General features: G+C 45.6%; 1 protein-coding gene and 1 long non-coding RNA gene across 8 annotated transcripts in view; one reads left to right on the top strand and one right to left on the bottom strand.

Annotated features, from left to right (window-relative positions):
* SORL1 (sortilin related receptor 1) overlaps window positions 1-18,879 on the top strand; it is an 88,656-nt gene that overhangs the window by 14,630 nt on the left and 55,147 nt on the right. Inside the window, exons 2-9 of one of the 2 annotated variants that reach the window (XM_067564672.1) lie at window positions 723-839; window positions 3,012-3,137; window positions 5,659-5,820; window positions 10,329-10,396; window positions 12,099-12,279; window positions 15,677-15,778; window positions 17,632-17,801; window positions 18,473-18,665. In XM_067564672.1, coding sequence (XP_067420773.1) covers window positions 723-839; window positions 3,012-3,137; window positions 5,659-5,820; window positions 10,329-10,396; window positions 12,099-12,279; window positions 15,677-15,778; window positions 17,632-17,801; window positions 18,473-18,665 — 1,119 coding nt within the window. Of the gene's footprint in view, window positions 1-722; window positions 840-3,011; window positions 3,138-5,658; window positions 5,821-10,328; window positions 10,397-12,098; window positions 12,280-15,676; window positions 15,779-17,631; window positions 17,802-18,472; window positions 18,666-18,879 lie in introns of those variants that run through there. The other variant, XM_067564664.1, reaches the window with a different exon arrangement.
* LOC137164099 (uncharacterized) lies at window positions 36-16,284 on the bottom strand. 6 transcript variants are annotated; one of them, XR_010922943.1, is made up of 7 exons: window positions 16,153-16,284; window positions 9,393-9,440; window positions 7,738-7,926; window positions 7,517-7,597; window positions 7,222-7,305; window positions 2,860-3,123; window positions 36-1,360 (listed from the first exon to the last, which is right to left on the bottom strand). It is a non-coding gene; the product is annotated as an uncharacterized lncRNA (long non-coding RNA). The 6 variants fall into 6 exon arrangements; XR_010922948.1 differs by having other exon boundaries at window positions 7,563-7,597; XR_010922946.1 differs by having other exon boundaries at window positions 7,738-7,823.

Below are 18,879 nucleotides of genomic sequence, written 5' to 3'. Positions count from 1 at the left end.
GAACGTTTGCCTTTAAAAAAAAAATGAGCACCAACTTTAGCCCTGAAGAGAGGCACTGGACACAGCGTCCCGCTGAGTGGAATCCAGTTATTCATAGCACAGATAGCAGGGGTGTCAGCTTCCCCAGCTAACATGGTTCACCTCTGCCCATTGAAAAGAGCATGGCTCAAGTCATCCCAGTTCATTAAGGCCCTGATGCAGCAAAGCATTTCAGTACATGATTGGTGTCGTCGAAATCAACGACACAGCCCATGTGGTTAAAGCCAGGCACGTGCTTCGAGGGCCCCCATCCGTAGAGAGGGACCGGTTATGAAGGCATTCTTACGTGGGGTGTACCACAGTAGTAGAAGGGCATCTCCAAACTCATTGCACAGAGACATGCAAAGAGCTATCTGATAATTACCACTCCCCGGCCCTAGTCACTGGATCTGAATAGAACAGGCAACTTAGGGAACCTAGTGCATTTGACAAAGTCTCAGGCCCGGATCTGTCCAGTACGCTAAGGGCATAGTCTTAAAACCAAACGTCTGCATGGTTTGTACATGTATCTTTTCAGTTCCATTTCTTTATGTGAATTAAATCAGTTCCTGCGATCACTTTTCTCCGTCCTTGCGCATGCATAGGGACGATAGAAGCAGGTAAATAGCTCCCACAAGAGTCAATTTCTGTCTCTGCCCATGTTCCTGGCTAACCCTTTTATATACATTTCATGTGTGTTTCAGGTCAGCCTCAATGATTCTCACAATCAGCTGGTCGTTCACTGGGCTGGAGAAAAGAGCAATGTCATTGTGGCCTTGGCTAGAGACAGCCTGGGGTTATTGAAGCCCACAAAAAGTGATGTAAGTATGTAGATTTGTTTGGTTTTTTTTATTATTACAGAAAGAGCCTTGGAAGTGAGCCTTGTGAGTGGACGTGAGTGTATCTATTCTGCCAACTGGTAAAAGCCTGCCTTTCAGTTACGCACTTGAAAGAGGAGGTCCTATTCATTTGAACTTCCCGTATAAGACATTTAAAAGTTCTTGCTCAATCGATTCAAATTGTGTTAGGACTGACTCCCCGCCCCATGAACCTGCTGAAGTAGACAACATTGAGCCCTAGTGATTTCTGCCCAGCGTTGCTTATAAAATTTCCTTTACTGGATGCTGTTAATGTTACATAGGGGACAGGAAACTGAGACTTGACTTGGAGAATTTCTTTAATGTTTTTTTCTTTGCGGGGAGTGGGTTCTGCTCCTATCAAAGTATGACGAGCTTCCGCAGTCACTGGTTCCTTCCAAGATCTGTGAAGACCCCAGGTCTCCACGCCCTGGACATCATGCCAGCTGCTATCCCCAGGACTTTCAGGAAGGGTGTTCCATGGACTGTAAGAGAAAAGCCGTACAATTAATGCAGAGGCATATGGTCCAGTACAAATACACTATTTAGCCTCCTCTGGTACCGTACAGTGTTTATGTGGCCCTCTTATAACCTGTGTGATTGTGGTGGCTACTTCACTGTAATAGTTTGTTTCTGTTTCAGTGAATTTAGTATGGGTGAAAGGTGACTACGGGTGAAAGACTGATAGCCCCAGAAAGTGTAGCTCTCTCGTTATCTACTGAGCAAGAGCAGCGCACGCCACACCAATCTGCCCGCCCCCTCCCCCCCCCCCCCCCCAAATGTGCTTCAACCCGGATCTGGAGGGGGAAAGGAGGACATTCATTCTCTCTGCCTCATTAAATCACTGGCCTCTCAACTCAGCCTGCCAAGAAGAGCGAGCCGAGTGCCAATTGTTGTGGCAGTTATTATAAAGGTGGACACCTGCCCAGAATGAACTCATCTGAGACCCTTTCTAGTGCATTTCACACGGGCCCACACCCAGGAATCGCCTGGTGATTACTTTTGGCTTATGCCACCTCAGGCTTGATTCAGAGCGGTGCTGCAGATGCCCTTGAAAAATAAAAGTCACCATGTACTAATTGCAGCTTGTGGGGTAGATTAACCACTGCCCTGCACCTTGTGTAGGCAGGTGCAGCTGTGGAAAGCACGTGTGAAGCACTACCCCCGTCAGAGGAGTAGTGCTTGACATTCTTTTCGCACCAGCACACATGGCTGCCCCAGGGGCAGGGCAGGGGCGAATGACTGCACTGCTGGGATACCAATACACACAATGGCAAATACCACATTTCCTGTGATAAATTCACCTACTGTGGGTGGTAAATGTTGAACAGCCCTCTCCCGCTGGGAAAAAATCCCTCTATCCCATTCTCAGGCATCTAGATAAGCCATTCCTCACTACAAAGTCAATTATTTATGTAAGCTCTATGAGGCAGGGACTGTCTTTTTGTTCTTCGTTTGTAAAGCGCCTAGCCCAATGGAATCATGGTCCATTACTAGGTGCTGTGGTCATGCAAATAATGAATAATAATATTCATGAATATTTCACTGCCTGCATTGATGTTGGCTGGAGAGAGGAAGTAGTTAGCTGCTTGCCTGTCCTACCAGCTGGATATAAACAATTGCAGTAGCCTGCTTAGAAAATGACTTCAGCTCTGGCTCTGTGCAATACTGTCAGAGAGACAAGGTGGATGAGGTAATGCCTTTTACTGGACCAACTTCTGTTGGTGAAAGACAAGCTTTTGAGCTGCAACGACTTGAAGAGGAGGTCTGTGCAGCTCGGAAGCTTGTCTCTTTCACCAACAGACCTTGGTCCAGTAAAAGATATTACCTCACGCCCTCGGTGTCTCTACTATCCTGGAACCAACGTGGCTACAAGACAGTATTGGCTTAGGTTTTTATGGCTTTGTCTTTTGGCACACAGCCTGCGCAGAGTGTTCCAATCTCACGACGTTATAGCCGCTCTGTCTTTCCCTTTGTATATTACCTTTGGTTTCCGGCACCTTTATTGCCCATAGAGAGGAGAGTGGATTCTGTCTCTTCTGCATCCTGCGTTTTTCCCCTCTCCCCACAGTTGGGACTGCCATCAAGGAAATTAAACCTTTGTCTCCATAACAGCAGGAGCTTTTTCCTTTGCAGGTTTATGTGTCGTACGACTATGGGAAGACGTTTAAAAAAATATCTGAGAAATTCAGCTTCGGTGCAGGGAACGCCAGCGATATGGCCATCTCACAGTTCTACCACAGCCCTGCTGATAACAAAAGGGTAAGAAATGAACAAGCATAAATGAATAAGGCCTCCTCATCACTCAAAAGTTGTACAGCTTTAATGATCCCAGTATACAAGTGCTGGTATCGCTATTCCCCTCTGTGAAGGGGAATAAGCTGTTGAGGCATAAAGACATCTTAGATCAGTATAACTGCATCCACGCTAGGGGATGTGCCACTATCGGTAAAATTCACACCCCATTACAAAACCTAAATAAGCTTTATTTATGTAGCCTCCCCTCTCCAGTTTTAAGCCCTTTTTAAAAGCCCAGTGCTGCCACGGCAGCTGTAGTGAATCTTGTCAATTTGCGATTCTTTTTGTTGTTTTCCTCCCCAACTTCTGTCTGTCCTTAGTCTGAACTGCTATAACAATATACCTTAGTAATAACTAACGCCTAATTCTTATGGAGCATTGCTAAACAGTAGATCTCAAAGTGTTTTACAAAGGAGGGCAGTATCATTATCCCCATTTTACACATGGGGAAACTGAGGCTCAGAGCATTACAGTGACTTGCCCAAGGTAACGTACAGACCAATGGGAATAGATCCCAGGTCTGCAGAGTCTCAGTCCACTGCTTTGTCTACTAGACCACGCTGTCTGTTTAGGTGTATTCAAGGTTGCCCCATTAAAAACATGTCAGGAAAACACTCAGGAGATTGAGTGTGCTCCTGCATCCGCAAATAAAAATAATTTGTCCTAACAGTGTTCTTGATCATCTTTAAAAAAAAAAAAAAACACTCACTCAGAGTTGCAGGAAATATCCCCAACATTTACAGCAGAGAGAAAACGTTTGTCTCTTGGGAGATACAAATTGAATTTAATCAAGAAAATTGACTGTGTTCCTAGGAAAAAATACACACCCGGTAATTTTAGACTCCTACAAGAGAAACTAGACATCTTGGTTATTATTATGCACCATTTGTATAGCTCTGTGAAAGCAAATATTGTTTGAGGGCGTGGGTGGGGGAGGCAAACAGGTTCTCACCCCCGCATCCTCCTGCAAGGTTTACAGTCCAAGGCACAAAGGAAGGCAGATAGAGCAAACAAGACATCTAAGCTCAAATGCTTCCAGAGAGCGGTGGGATTAGTGTTTTCTTGAAGGTGGAATGATGTGGAAGAAGGCTTGGAGGCAAGAACAGTGACAGAGACCTTAGGGTTCAATAGGTGTATAAACAACCACCGTTTCCAGCCCAGGAAGATTGCTAGATGCACCAGAACAGTTCCTCTGTGCTGGGTGAGGGCCAGTCTACGATGTAGGTCCATGACCCCTCTAACATGCAGCCTCACTCTACAGGACTTTTGAATCTCCGTCTCTCAAGTGGAACATGAGCCCAATAACAATCATCTTCAACTTGCCAGCTCACCATGATGGGAGTGGGTTCATAGTCATAATAATGGCTTCACCCATCCCTGGTCTTATCTGCTGACAGACCGTCTCCTGCCTGCCCTTGGAACAACCCCTGCCCCTGTGGGGGAACGTCCTGTTTCCTCTGGGAAGTTACTCCGTTGTGAGATTCCATTTCATGGTGCCCCAGCAACCTCAAATCAAGTTTGCTTAGTTTGCAAGTGAAAGGATAGGGAAAAAAACCCCCAGTTCCCAGCCCTGAAAACTGACCTGAGCTCAGAGAGTCAGATGGGAATCTTTCTGGCTTGTGTTTTATCACCCTAACTTAGGGCTTGTCTACACTTACCTCGGAGATTCGGCGGCAGTCGACCGGAGTTACGCAAACTACGCAAAAAACTTGCGAAACTCCCGTCGACTTCTGTGCGCCTGTTCTGCGCTCGGTCTTCAGTGTGCTGCGCCACTTGAGGAGGTGGTCTTAATACGGCGATTTCTGGATCGACTGAGCGGATCTTCACTGACCGCTCAGTCAATCCAGATAAGTCGATCTGACGGCGGTGAATTTGCCGCCGTCAGTGAAGACATAGCCTTACTCTGACTTACACTGGGGGACAAGACAGGGCCTGAGCACGGGAACTGTCCAAATAGAATGAGACCCTAAATCTCCCAAGTTCTGCCTTCAGTTATATACGGGCAACCCCCTTGTCTTCAGTGTAGATGCCCCAGCTCTTATTTGGCCCTGCAATTCAAACTTAGTTAACAATCCTGATGATGGTGGGGGGGGTGGCACAGGCTGCAGCTTGCTCTGCTAGAGCTGTGTTAATCCTGCAGTGCTGACAGGAGTAAAAAGCACCTAGGCCCTTCTCTCTTCCTCCTGGAGCAGAGCTGGCGCTAGCGTGTTTCTTGTGCAGTAGCTAGGCCCCGAGGCGGTGCTCTTGCCTCATCCAGGTCCTGTCTTTATCATAGGTTGTATCATATCCAACATCACAGGTGCTCAGCTCCAGTTCTGCTAGAATGTGTATTGCAGGTACAGGATGCGTTCCACTGCAGATAGGTTAGATGGTAAGATCTCCTGCACTCCCTATCAGTCACTTCCTTGTTCTGTACTGTTATATCGTGTTCTGCTGATAAACTTCTCATGGACTGACTGTTTGTGTTTTGTTTTCCCCCCTGCAGTATATCTTTGTGGATGCCTACACCCAGTACCTCTGGATCACCACCGACTTCTGCAACAATATCCAGGGCTTCTCTATTCCATTCAGAGCCGCAGATCTCCAGTTGCACAGTAGGATGCCTAACCTTGTTTTGGGCTTTGATAGGTCTCATCCTAACAAACAGGTGAGGAGCTTCATTCAGACAGGAATGGCAAATCACACTGCTGCTGTTGCTTTTCTGAGTACCTAAAAGGTTACATCTGTGTTGGGATGTTTGCGGTGAGAAGTGCTTGATACTCCTTGTACTGTACATGTTCTCTTTGCATATGGCGGTTAAGAAGCATTTGACCCCAGCTGTCTGTCTATCCATCCATCATTTTGATAAGGCAGCTATCAATGTGGTATCCATCTTTCATCCTTATTCTGGCATGACAGTCAAACATGGGTAAGCAATAATACTTTCTCATGTGATGGTCTCTGTGGATTCCACATGCCTGAGTCTGGAAATTGTTTTGAACAAGCAATGTCTGTTGGCCTGCATATGCGCCATAGCGCTCCTCATGCTCTGAGCGGAGGGCATGAAAAGTGGTGTGGGTTGACGCCTGTCTGATTTCACATGCACAGAACTCCTGGGGCAGGAACTGAGATTCAGAAAATAACTGATGGAGAAGGCAATGAAGACCCTATCAGCTCTGGGCTGGGGACACCCCGTAAATCCATCTCAATAAGTGGGCAGCGCCCCTCCAAGCACGAGCTGGGGAACGGAGATTAAAGCTGTTAAGCCTAAGGAGAAGGCTTCACATGAGGGTATGGGGCACTCTCAGAGACGCACGGGCAAGCCATCTTTGTCTAAAACAGCTCTGAAGAGAAGGGATCCCTCTCTCAACCCTATCAAAGTTGGGAGAACTGGTATATACAGGCACTAAGGACTTAAGCCCAAGTAAATCTTCTCGGCAGCAGAAGGAGGTGCAGCACTGGGCAAGGGCTCTGTGGGAAGTCATGGGAGGGTTGCAGGAGGTAGGCCTTCCCTCCTGTCCCATTGATACCACAAGTTCTACAGAAGATCTGCCAAGACAAAGCTTCAGTCATCCTGATTGCCCCCAACTGGCTGAGACGGACAGTTGCTGTTTACTGATCTGCTGAAGCTCTCAGTTCGGCCACCCGGGGGCATCCCCACTTTGCTAAGCTGTCTAACGCAGCATGGGGTCAGGTTCAAGCACCCCAATCTGGGACTGCTGCATCTCCGAGCCCGGTATTCGGATGGGCATCAGAGACAGATGGCTCATGTTCCAAAAGGGTGCAATCCATCTCCAACCAAAGCAGAGAGGCACCTCAGTGGGACCTCAGCATACCTTTGTTCTATTGTCTCTCACTGAACCTCCCATTGAGCCTCTAGATACATGCCTTACGGCCCTTATGTCAATGAATGTGGCCTTTCTAATAGCTGTAACCTCAGCCAGAAGGGGCAGTGAGCTGATGGTGCTCATGGTGGCCTGCTATATAGAAAAGGTCTCCTTATGCCCCCGCCCCAGATTCATCCCTAAAATAGTTTTCAAGTTCCATATGAGTCAGGTCATCCACTTACCTGTATTATTTTCTAAATGGCATGCCTTGGAAGAGGAGGAGATGGCTGCATTCTCTGGACGTCCGAAGGGCTTTGGCCTTTTATCTACAAAGAAAGGACATTAGAAAGGCATCTAAACTATGTTTTTCCATAGCAGAGTGACCCAGGGATCAAACCATCGGCTCAGAGACTTTCAAAAGGGATCTTGCCGTGTTTTACCCTCAGTTACCCATTAGCTTGTGTTCCTCCATCCCGAAGGGATGAGGGCTCATTTCACCACGTGGTAAGCTGCTTTCCCTGCATCTGAGAGACATACCTCTACTGGAGATATGTAGTGCAGTTCCTTGGAGCTCTGTGCATACCTTCAGGAGACGTTACACTCTGGTCCAGTCGTCAGCTGTGGGGAAAGCAGTGTTCTGATCAGCTATCACTGCTCTGTCCTCGCACGCAGCCCCAGTGTGACTACTGCTTGTTAATCTTTCACCTGTGCAATACACATAGGGACCATCACTCAAAGAAGAAATGGAGTTTACTTACCTGTGACTGGAAGTTCTTCGACATGTGGTGTCCGTGTTTGTATTCCGCTAACCATCCTCTGTCCCGTCTGCTGCGAATGGTTTGGACTGCAGTAAAAGTGGCCCACACCACCTTTTATGCCCTCGGTTGGGAGCGTGAGGAGAGCTACGGCGCATATATGGGCCAGCGGACACTTCTTGTGCCAGTTTTCTGGATGGGGAAATTGAGGCTCATGTAATGTGTCAGGGACAGCTTGGGTGAGTTTTAGTGAAACCAGGAGCTCTGACTTTCTGGCCCCTCCTCTAGCCACTGGGTAACATCCCTTCAGGAATCTTTCCAATCTTATTTAATTTCAGAAAGGTCAGAGAGGAAATGGGTTCCAGTTCTTCTTAAGGAAGACATGAGCCTCATTCTTTGTATTCTGCCCTAGAAAGAAAGAAGGCGGCTGAGACACACTCGACAGTTAAATGTTCTGCAGGCTTTATGGTTAGCAGTGGCCAAGTGTTTGTCTTGGAAGGTCACATGGCAGTGACATGTGGGTTTGTGTTTTCATATCTCCTTGCCATAATTAGTAGATGGTTTCTTCACCCAGGGATAGAGCACATAAAACATCCACTGCTACCCCAGCCTCACTTAGCCAGGGCATTCCCTTTGAAATATATACATCTATTGCTCCAGCAAAGAGAAAGGGGGTGGTTTTTTGGGGGCAGAATCAAGCTTCCATAAGTCCCCCTCCTGCCTCAGTCCTTCTGATCCACTGAGTGCATCGTTAGTAACTCAGGCCAGATCACTGCCAGTAAAGGCAGGAATGACCTTTGGATCATTTACTGTGGGCTGGCGGTTTTGCATTGCAGATGTTTGCAGTTGGCCTTGCTCTGCAGGTTGTTGCTTTGGCACAAATTGCTTTTTCTTTTTTTTTTGGCTGGGGTGGGTGTGCGTAAAGCTTTTAAAATGATTGTACACATACCTTTTTAAGCTAGGTTCCCCTCCCCTAAACATGAACGAACATCTGTAAACACTCCCCTCTCCAAAGCACGTATGCTACTGGCACTCTTTGCAGTCTGATCTTTAACATAGTAGGGGCCGGATTCTGTGTTGCACCATCAGAGAGCGACAGAGCAGAAGGCACAACGCAGGCATGGATTGGATCAAGGTAGCTTGATGCCACTTCTGTGTGCTGTCCTGGTTCTGAGCTGCTGCTGGAGTGCGTGAAGTGACTCCTGCTAAAGCAGAGCAGCCCCCAAAACCTCTCTATTAAAGCAGCGGCCCCGGGGTTACCTTGTGCTCACAGCTTGTGTAATGCTGAACTTGACAACTGCTGCAGCTCTTACTGCCAGCCAGTCTCCCCTTTTGCCTGGCGTGCTCCGGATGCTCAGCTCTGCTCACCTCCTGCATCAGGGGAATTCTCCCCTCGTCCTTTGCAATTCATTTGCATTCCCTAGAAACTGCTGGAAGGATGTGCTAGGGTCAGAATTGGCCCCTATGTTTTTATTAGCTTCTGTCACCAACAGAGCGGATAATGCAGGGGCAGACTTGATCTTGTGGTTTAATCAGTGGTCTCTGAGTCAGAATTCCTGGGTGCTCATCCCTGTTTTGCAGCTGACTCCCTGTGTGACTGGGTAGTTCATTTTACTGCACTCTAATTTACCTCTTCGTAAGACAGGGATAATACTTACCTTCCGTGTCAGGGTCTAACGTTTATGTTTCCAGAAGCTTTTTGATACCTGCAGAAGAAAGGAGTCACAGAAGCAGATTATTATTATTTTAGAGGATTAAATAAGTGTGCTGTGTTTCTGAACTGGAAAGGACCAAGATTAATGCTCAGACACCACTTCTATCAGGCACAATCAGACATCACCATTCTGCTAGCTCTATGAAAGGGCAATAACCAGTCCTTAGTCACTGTACCGCAGACGATTGCAGTCTTGTACTCTTAATTCTGAGTTTGAGAAGTTAATGCTCCTCTGTGTAGGCACTGAACTATATTGCTACTGGGTGGCAGCGATGCATTTGTGAGTCATGCTAGATTTATTGGTGATCACTGCCTTTTTTAAATCAAATTGTCACACTGAACGTTGTGTCTGGAATCCGGCCGATTCCATGCACCATCCAGCAAAAGAATATAATTATTATGATTTAAGTGCCAACATTGTGGTTGGTATTGTAACAGAAACAGTGAGCAAGACGGCCTGTGCCCCAGAGTTTCACGCTTGCTGTTGCTCTCACAGTAGAAGTTATTCCTAATTCTGGCTAACCCCCTGCAAGGACATCTCTGCAGGCAGTAATATGGTATCCAGCCAGGCGTTAGGAGGGCACGTCCACCTGAACCTGGCATCTAGCTCCTGTACATGTTATACATCTACCAGCCGATAATTGTTGCTCTGGGTAGCATTCATTCGCAGAGGAGTAGTGAGTGTTGTGCATGGAGCTGCTTAGCAGCAGGATACAGGCCCACGCATCAGCCCTGCTTTTGTAGTTTATGGTTTGGGGAGCAATGAGAGAGATTTCCAGAACTGAACCCTTTGGTTTTTAATCTAGTCTGGGGAATGATTTAGGATCCAGTGGCTAGAGTATCTGAGTCCCACCTGTATCTCTGACATTTTGTATTGCAGCTCTGGCAATCCGATGATTTTGGTCAGACCTGGATAATGATTCAGGAACACGTGAAATCTTTTTCTTGGTACGTATTGGATCTTTGGGTCACTGTGGAACCTTTTCCCCCTTTATGTCCTCCCAGGCCACCTTTCTTCTCTCCCCCATCCTTCGCCAAGAACTCAGGCACAGAAGATGCTGGCAAGTATTGAGATACAGAACTCTGTTCTCCCCCAAAGTTAACTCTATAATAAGTGGATGTTATAGATCCAGCAATTTGCCATGGGACAAGCGTGACAGCAGAAAGCTCCCAGTACTTGGAGTTTCTCCAGCTTGACACATATTATGTGGTAGTTGCCACAGCTTTTACAAGCTAATCACCAACACCAGTGTTTGAGTAGGTTGCACAGTTAGTTGGTTTTGAACCATGAGGCTAAAGGACAAGGACCATCTTTTTGTTCCATTGTTTGTACAGCTCCTCACACATTGTGATCCTGATCTATAACTAGAGCTCCCAGGCACTATAGCAAAAATAATAATAATAAGAGGCACTGTCATTTTTAAAACTGATTGTTCATTAAAGATCGTGTAGCAGTTTTAGCAAGAGTTGGGGTGTCTTGCCTACAATCTAACGTAGGTTACTCCCTGAACTCCTTCTGCAGTTTCAGGTAGAGACGGATTTTTTTCACTTCCTCTCTTAAGCTGCTGTTGTGTTGATGTGCACTGTTAAACAGCTGCAGCAGAATATCAGAATCAAGATCTGCGGCGTGGGTCTAATTCTTAAAAAGAGGCCTTTAATTCACAAAGTTTATCATTCAAAAGACTTGATTCTGCTCTTATTGACGTCAGAGATTAAATCCTGTTGACATTAATGGTATATGATCAGGTCTTTATAGAGCTGATAAAAGTCCCCTGAGATCAAAACTACTTACATCCATTTGATGCCATCAATTTGCAGTGAAACTTGCACTAAGGACCCCATTTCTGCTTGGGAGAGGAGTTTTACTGTTTTTTTGAGTGGGCACTATAAATAGATTTCAGAGTAGTTAAAAACAACAACAAAAACCACCACATGCTTTCCAGTTATCAATTACTTCACCAATGGGATTATTTTGTTGTCCAGTGCTAGAATCCATGAGTTTCTCACTAGCAGGTTTTTTTCATTTTAATGATAAGTAACATGTAACTTGCCTTGATAATCTCTGAAACATGCACATGGGACTGAACTGAAACCATCTCTCTGTACAGCTTGAACTCTACTTATTTATTGCTTAAATTTCATAAAATACTCCGCTTATAACTTATATGGAGGTTGGGGAGAAAATGATTGACTTTGACAAATTATGATGAAAGTACAAGGGAAAAATAAATAAAATGTCTGCAGTTTTCCTTGTTTTTTAACTAACTGTTGAGCTGCTTAATGGGTCTTTTCAATGTATCTAGAATGTCTGAAAAAAGTGGGGGGGAAATATCAAATATTTTTGCAGTCTTCCCCCCTTTATTTTGACCAGCTCTTCTGTGAATGGTTTGGAAATCCAAACTGGAATTTAGAACCAAATTTTGAAAATATCTGCTCTTTTTATAGTGAGCTGAACCAAAACCTCAGATCTCATCATCCAACTTTGGAGTGTTCAAAATCCTGAGCCAAGTTTTGCAGTTTTGAGCCCATCTCGTGTTAAATGACTTGCTTTTAAATAGCTGGTACCATCTTGATAGCTGGATGAGCAGAAAAATAATATACCCGTTTTCTTCCTCTCTCTTTTTTTTTTTTTTTTTTTTTTTAATAAAAGGGGCATTGACCCATATGATAAGCTGAATACAGTTTACATAGAACGGCATGAACCTACAGGGTCCTCAACTGTAATTCGCAGCACAGATTTCTTTCAAACCAGGGAAAATAAAGAAATAATTCTAGAAGAGGTTGAAGACTTCCAGCTCAGGGACAAGTATCTGTTTGCCACAAAGACTGTGGTAAGTAGCATGGAATAAAAATCACTGTGTAGGCTGAAGTTTTACATTGATCTGCTGGGTGACCTTGGGCAAGTCACTTCACTTCTCTGCCTCAGTTTCCCCCATCTGAAATACAGGGTAAGTGATACTGACCTACTTCGTGAAGGGCTTTGAGATCTATAGATGACAAGCGCTCTGTAAGAGCTAGATATTATGATCATTGAGTCCTATCCAACACCCTTTGAAGTCCGTGGAAGGACTCTTAAGTGACATCATGGAACTGGATTGAGCTCTGAACATTCAGTACAGTAATAGACAATACTTAGCTAGTCAGGCTTCATTAGTGATAGAACAAAAGTAAGGGAACACACTTTAAGTCTTGAGGCAAAACATTAAAGATAGCATAAGCTCAGGGACAGTTTGAGAAGGAAAAATTGGCTGGAGTTAGTGAACTGACTTAATTAGCTTTTAGGGACCAGCGTTCAGCCTTGTGCTTGCTAAGAGAAGTACAGTGCCTGACACCAGGGGTGAAAATAAAAAGACCCCACAGCATGTTAATATATAGTACCCTGGACGTTCTGGTCAGTACTTCTGCTGAGAGCTGGGACACTTTTGAACAAGTCATTTAGAGAGCTTATTAGGGCATTTAGCAGGGCTAAAACTAGGTGTACCTGCTGCATCAAAGTACTTTGAGATGTTCTCTTTAGTTCATTGTAAAATCACCACCATGCTGTGTGGATAAATACAGGAGGCCAGTCTCCAGGGCTGTTAGTTTGGCACCTGACCTGAGCACAAATGAACAAATGGCTCTGATGGAAAGACGTGGTCTAAAACAACTGGATAAACCATAAGTCTGTATTTTTCTGTAACTATTCTCAGTGCAGGGTTGAAAGGAGATCAGCTCGGAACAGCAGTATTTTTATATATATATATATATATATATATATCTATTTGATTGTAGTAAGTTAGGCAGAACTAGGTCAGGCTGCGAAGGGCTGGAATTCTGGCAGCAAAGCCAAGATGACTATAAGTAAAGGGAAAGCAGAAATTGATAATAGGGGGTAGGGCTAGGGAAAGAGAATATATGCCTGCAATAATTTAGTTAGAAGGACACATGCCAAATAGATTAAGGTCACTAAATTGACTGACTTCAACATTTTTCTAATCCGATCTGAAAAAGTTTAAGCTTTTTCCCCAGAAGATAAACATATTATGTTTTTAGCCTACCACTATCGTCAAGACGTTATTAATGAACCAGCCCCTAGTCACTTCTTTGGTTTCCCCCAAAACGTTTAAAGCTTCCTGTGCAGTCTACAGCAGTAAGTAGCGACCGTATACTGGAGCTGAAGTATGGTTTACCCTTAGCCAGGGGTAGGACGCTAACAGGAGAATCCTTTGAAGGGCATTTTCAAAATGCTGAAAGATACATTCTGCAAAAACGGAAGACCTCAACTATTTTTATATATTAAGCTGGCTTTGGGCCTGCTCCAAAGCCCGTAGTGGGATCAGGCCCTGAGTCATCTGGGAGAGCTAAGGTATTCTCTCTAGCTTTATTGTCAGTGGGAGACACTTTTTTTTTTGGTGCTAAATTAACCCAGATAGGAGGCAGAAACTATACATTTGTGCTCAGAGTTGCTTCCTGGTTCTTCTGAGAGATACAGGCCTTTTTCCCCTCACATCTTTCTTTTGTTGCCCCCATCGCATTAAAGATTGTGGAGGGTTTAGATACTAAGGTATTTTTTCCTCACAGGAACCCTGTGAGGCAGGACAGTGCTATTATTCCTATTTTACAGGTGGGAAACTGAGGCACAGAGTTGAAATGACTTGCCCAAGAACACACAGTAAACCTGTAGCAGAGCAGGGATTTGAACCAAGCCCCAGACTAATCCCTTAACCACTGGATCATCCTTCCTCACTGCTGTCAAAGTGGCATGAGATCAGTCTCTAACCCTGCAGAGAGAGGTTTTCAGGATATCCCTGTCCACGGTTCCCCTGGGCAGTTCAGTTATAACCATCTGAGCACTTTTGAGTAACATAGATGAGAAAATTTGCTACGTTTAAATATCCAACTTGGGAGCCTGAAGTTAGCAGCATCGCCAATCCTAAATGTTCAAACTTTCTGAGTCAGGTCCCAAAAAATATCATGAGATTCCTTTAAAAGGTGCATCTGACGAACTGGGTTTCTGCCCACGAAAGCTTATGCCCAAATAAATTGGTTAGTCTTTAAGGTGCCACAGAATTCTCGTTGTTTTGCTGAAAACAGACTAATACGGCTACCCCTCTGGAACTTAAAAATTTTGAGATTTTTAACAGCGTAATAAAACGTAGGGTTCTTTTGGTTTGCCTTCTGGGTTTTGAGCCTTGATGGTTCATCTGGATCACATTTTCAAGGTTTCCTCTGCAACCTAAGGGCTAGATACATACTTAAAAAAAAGTTGAGTCTCACATTACCCTGTGACTCCAGGAGCTGGGGCTTTAAGTCAAACACCAACTATTGTGAGAATGGCAATAAAATTGGGTGAGTTGGCAACATGGATGTGAGGCACCTTCTATCCCAGGGTGCTGAGAACCTTTGCTCCTGTTGGTGTCAATGGGAATTGTGGGCATCCAGCACTTCAGAATAATCAGGCCACTTGTTTTGGAGCCTAGATACAGATTTAGGTGCCTAACAAACATCTCATGTTTGGAAAGGTTGGTCATGAGTTTTATAACTGGATACTCATCCCTTTTAAATTGATTCAAACAGTAAACATCTAACTCAAAGCATTGAGGCTAGTGAGCAAAGGGCATAAACAAAAAACAGATATGTTAATTTCATTCAGCCTGGGTGGAAGAACTGTGGGAGGAAAACAGCCTTTGACAACCTGGCTAATCAGTTGGGAGGTGGGCCATTTCCAACTTCCAAAGGAGTGCTCAGAACAGTGAAGAATCTAAAGACTGGAGGCTGTGCATATTAAAAAGGATCTCACTCATTTTTTAAAAGGACAGAGAAATCCCCAGCACGTTCAAGCTAGTTCTCTAGCTATGTATCTAATCTATGGGATTTCCAAGGCTCCTGTCTCCTCAGAATGCACTGACAGTATATGGGATACATAAATAAATTGCAGAGTGGTAGCTGGGTTAGAAGTAATAAGCTCTAATATGCTGGCATAAGGGGCATACAGTTTTCAGGTTTCACAATCACAGTTAACACAATTAAGCCATTTTTATTTTTTAGTATCTAATATCTCAGGATCTCATCCAAACTAGCCGTCAAGTTATGGTGTTGCGGTTTTTTTAGAGCGTGGGTAAGGTATCTGCTTGCTTTTCTACTGTGGATTTTGTTAATTTGTATCTGCTCTGCCTTTAACCTGTGTTATATGCAATTGTGAATTTAGGAATAAAAACAATTCCTAACGTTTTTCCCTCTTCCTTACAGAATTTATTGGGCAGCCAGCAGCAAACTTCAGTCCAGCTCTGGGTTTCCTTCAACCGCAGGCCCATGCGAGCTGCGCAGTTTGTTACCAGACATCCAGTTAAGGTAAAATGCAGTTGATTTATAGCATCTACTTACTCCACCGTGTCACAGGGCAGGTACAGCCCACCCCCCTTTAGGGGCAGGGTGGGGTGCTCGAGCCCCACTGTTGAGCTCATCAGGCTATCCTCACCCTCAGGAGTCAATACGCCAGCCCCTGACCTCAGGGCTGTATGGCCTAATGGCCAGAGGGGAATGAGCCACCAGCCGGAGCAGGTGACAGCCAGAATAGCGGGACCCAGGTCCACCCTACTTCACTGTATCCCAGCCTAGGGCCCTAACAGTTGGCAGACGGTTCCACCACTTGGTCAGGGGGATCCAGCTGAAACATGCTGACTTTTCAGGGCAATGGCTAATTCCTTCTCTGGGCCTCTTCTTACCCTGACTCTTAAAGCCGTGGTCCAGGCATCATCTGGGTCTCTGAATGGTTGTTGGGATCTTGTTGTCCCCGGCTCCTCTGATTCAAGAGCCCCAGCTGGAGCCTCCTTCACCTCACAGCCTTCCTTCTCAACATCCAACTCCAAGTGAGCTGAGCTGCTCCCTTTTATACTAGTGCACCAGTTGGAGCATGCTCAGCAAGGGTGGAGGGGCGGGGCTTCCTCCACCCAGTGTGTGGGGTTAACTCCTTCCTGACATGTACAGGGCAGGTACTCCCCGTCACTCTCCTTTAGCCAAAGACATCCTTAGCTGGGTATTGAATCTGAATAGCATTTCTGTTTGTTAGCTAATGACTGCAACAGTAAGCTTGGTAGCAAAAGTCATTTCATTGTGTACTTGGTTCAAAACAGTTTGGCCTTCTCAAGTTTGGAATGAAAGCAAAGCATTAGGATGATCCTGCTGTTTAAACTTCACCCACGCACGTGATATAAATGGGGCTACAGAAAGAGTACAATCGCTCGGGTGCATACATGTTTGCAGGATCGGGCCTGATAGAGCTGAGTGAAATAATTCTGACAAATCTTCTAGGCACAGTTTTTTAAATGAGTGTAATCTAGAGGGGAATGGCCTCTGGATTCTAAATACTGACCGCATTGCTGTGTCCCAGAAAATGAGTGTCTCTGTGGGGCCCATGTAGCTATTTGTACAGTCCGTGGATTGCGTATAGTCCTAGTGTGAATGCACAGGGAGGGCCAAGGAACCTTCTCTCCCCTCGTGCAAGGGCCTGGCACAATAATGCTGTATGTAATCCACAACTATGTAAGGGGACTGCTCCCTGCTGGCATTGTCGTGGATACAAGTCAGCCCAAAGGGGGCAGGGAGTGGGCTAGTGCCATGGCCCACCCGTCTTCTACACCAGCCTGTGGCGCTGGCTGGCAGCAGAAGGGACGAGCTGGACATGCAGCTCTTTGCAAAAGGGATGGGGCAGCATGCACATGTTCCCTGTATGTGGACGTGCTGGGAGAAGGATTGTGCCTCCATGCTCATGGGGGGCTGGTGTTTTTGACAGCACCGTCTGGGCCGGAGTGTTTCAAGCTCTGCCACGTAGATGGGACGCAATGGAACAATCAGGGTTTCAGAGATCCCTGTGGTGCTATCCCAGCACCCAGAGACGGGCTGGCGCTGCAGTCGGACAAGTTCTAAGAAGGCTGCAGTGCTAATCTTTGCTGGACTTCCTTTGTGGGCGGATTGCACTTTGAGGAGGGGTTTAGTGGAGTGGGGGGAGAGAGAGAGAGATCACTTGTGCAAGAAGCAGAGGGGAAAAGCCTGTTTGCCAAGTGGAAAAGCTGAAAATGGGTGGCAGGAGAAAGATTTAGTTTTAGGCATCGAAGAGGAAATGGCAAACGATGGCAGGTAGGAAAAAAAAAACCCCAGCGCGTGTAGATGTTCGTGACTGAGTGAATGTCATTGACCTCCCTAAGGAATATTACATTGCGGATGCCTCCGAGGACCAGGTCTTCGTGTGCGTCAGCCACAGGAACAACCGCACGAACCTCTACATCTCGGAAGCAGAAGGCCTGAAGTTCTCTCTGTCTTTAGAAAACGTGCTGTACTACAGCCCTGGAGGGGCAGGCAGTGATACCCTGGTCAGGTAAGGAAGGCTCTGGTGGCTTGATAGGACTCCGGTGGCTGGGTGATTTGCGGCACTTAAGATGAGGTTCATCTGGAATTTGGAGACAATGTAACACAGAGGGTACCAGGTAATGAGCCTTTATGCAGTACTTCAGATTGAGATAGAAACGTAAATTAAACCCCGCAACTCCCTTAAAAGGCAAGTATTATTATCCCCATTTTACAGACGAGCTGGAGTTGTTAAGTGGCTTATCCAAGGTCACAGAAGAAGCTATTAGTAGATCTGGGATTAGGCGTTCCGGCCTCCCGTTCCTATGCTTACACCATGTCCCTAGGTGTAACTCTATTGTGTTCATGGGGTAAGACCCGCGTGCAGGAGTGGAGCATTGCTCTCACGGTCTCCATCTGAAGAATCTACACTGAGAGGAAGATACAGAGATGTTGCAGCTTATTTTTATTGGGGGCTTTGAGGTGACTCAGAAGAATTTGATGAAAGGTGTCAATGTAGTTGACAGAGGTAAATCAGTCACACAGGCAAAACTATAGTTCAGTATATTGGCTTTCCCTGCTTTGTTTGATCTGGATATTTCACTGAGGAGAGCAGTCCCTGATGTTAAATGTACCTGTGCATTCTCCCCCAGCATCTCAGCGCTTACTGCAATTAACCAAATGATTTTGGTTTTGTTGCAGGTATTTTGCCAATGAGCCGTTTGCAGACTTCCACCGCGTGGAGGGCGTGAGAGGCGTATATATCGCCACCCTGATAAATGGCTCATTCAGCGAAGAGAACATGAGGTCTGTCATCACCTTTGACAAAGGTGGAACCTGGGAATTCCTGCAGGCTCCAACATACACGGGTTATGGAGAAAAGATAGATTGTGAGGTAACAGTGAACAAAAAGTGATGTTTGTTGAGAGAGAGGGAGCGTTTTTAACCTTGTTTCCCCTTTGAAGAACCATTTGCTTCCTTGGAAGGATTAGTGTCAGAATAAAAGGGAAAAGAAAGGTGACAAAAATGAAAATATAATCTGTTTTATAAAATGTCTGAGCATCAGTCCCTGTGGTACAGTGTGGCTGAAGGAAATGAGATTACAAAGA

Source organism: Emydura macquarii, unplaced genomic scaffold (assembly GCF_026122565.2).
Source record: "Emydura macquarii macquarii isolate MOO-44397 ecotype Brisbane River unplaced genomic scaffold, CSIRO-AGI_Emac_v2 contig_312, whole genome shotgun sequence".
Classification (NCBI taxonomy): Eukaryota; Metazoa; Chordata; order Testudines; family Chelidae; genus Emydura; species Emydura macquarii.
Note: the sequence above shows the minus strand (reverse complement) of the source record. Positions and strands in the feature narration are given on the sequence as shown.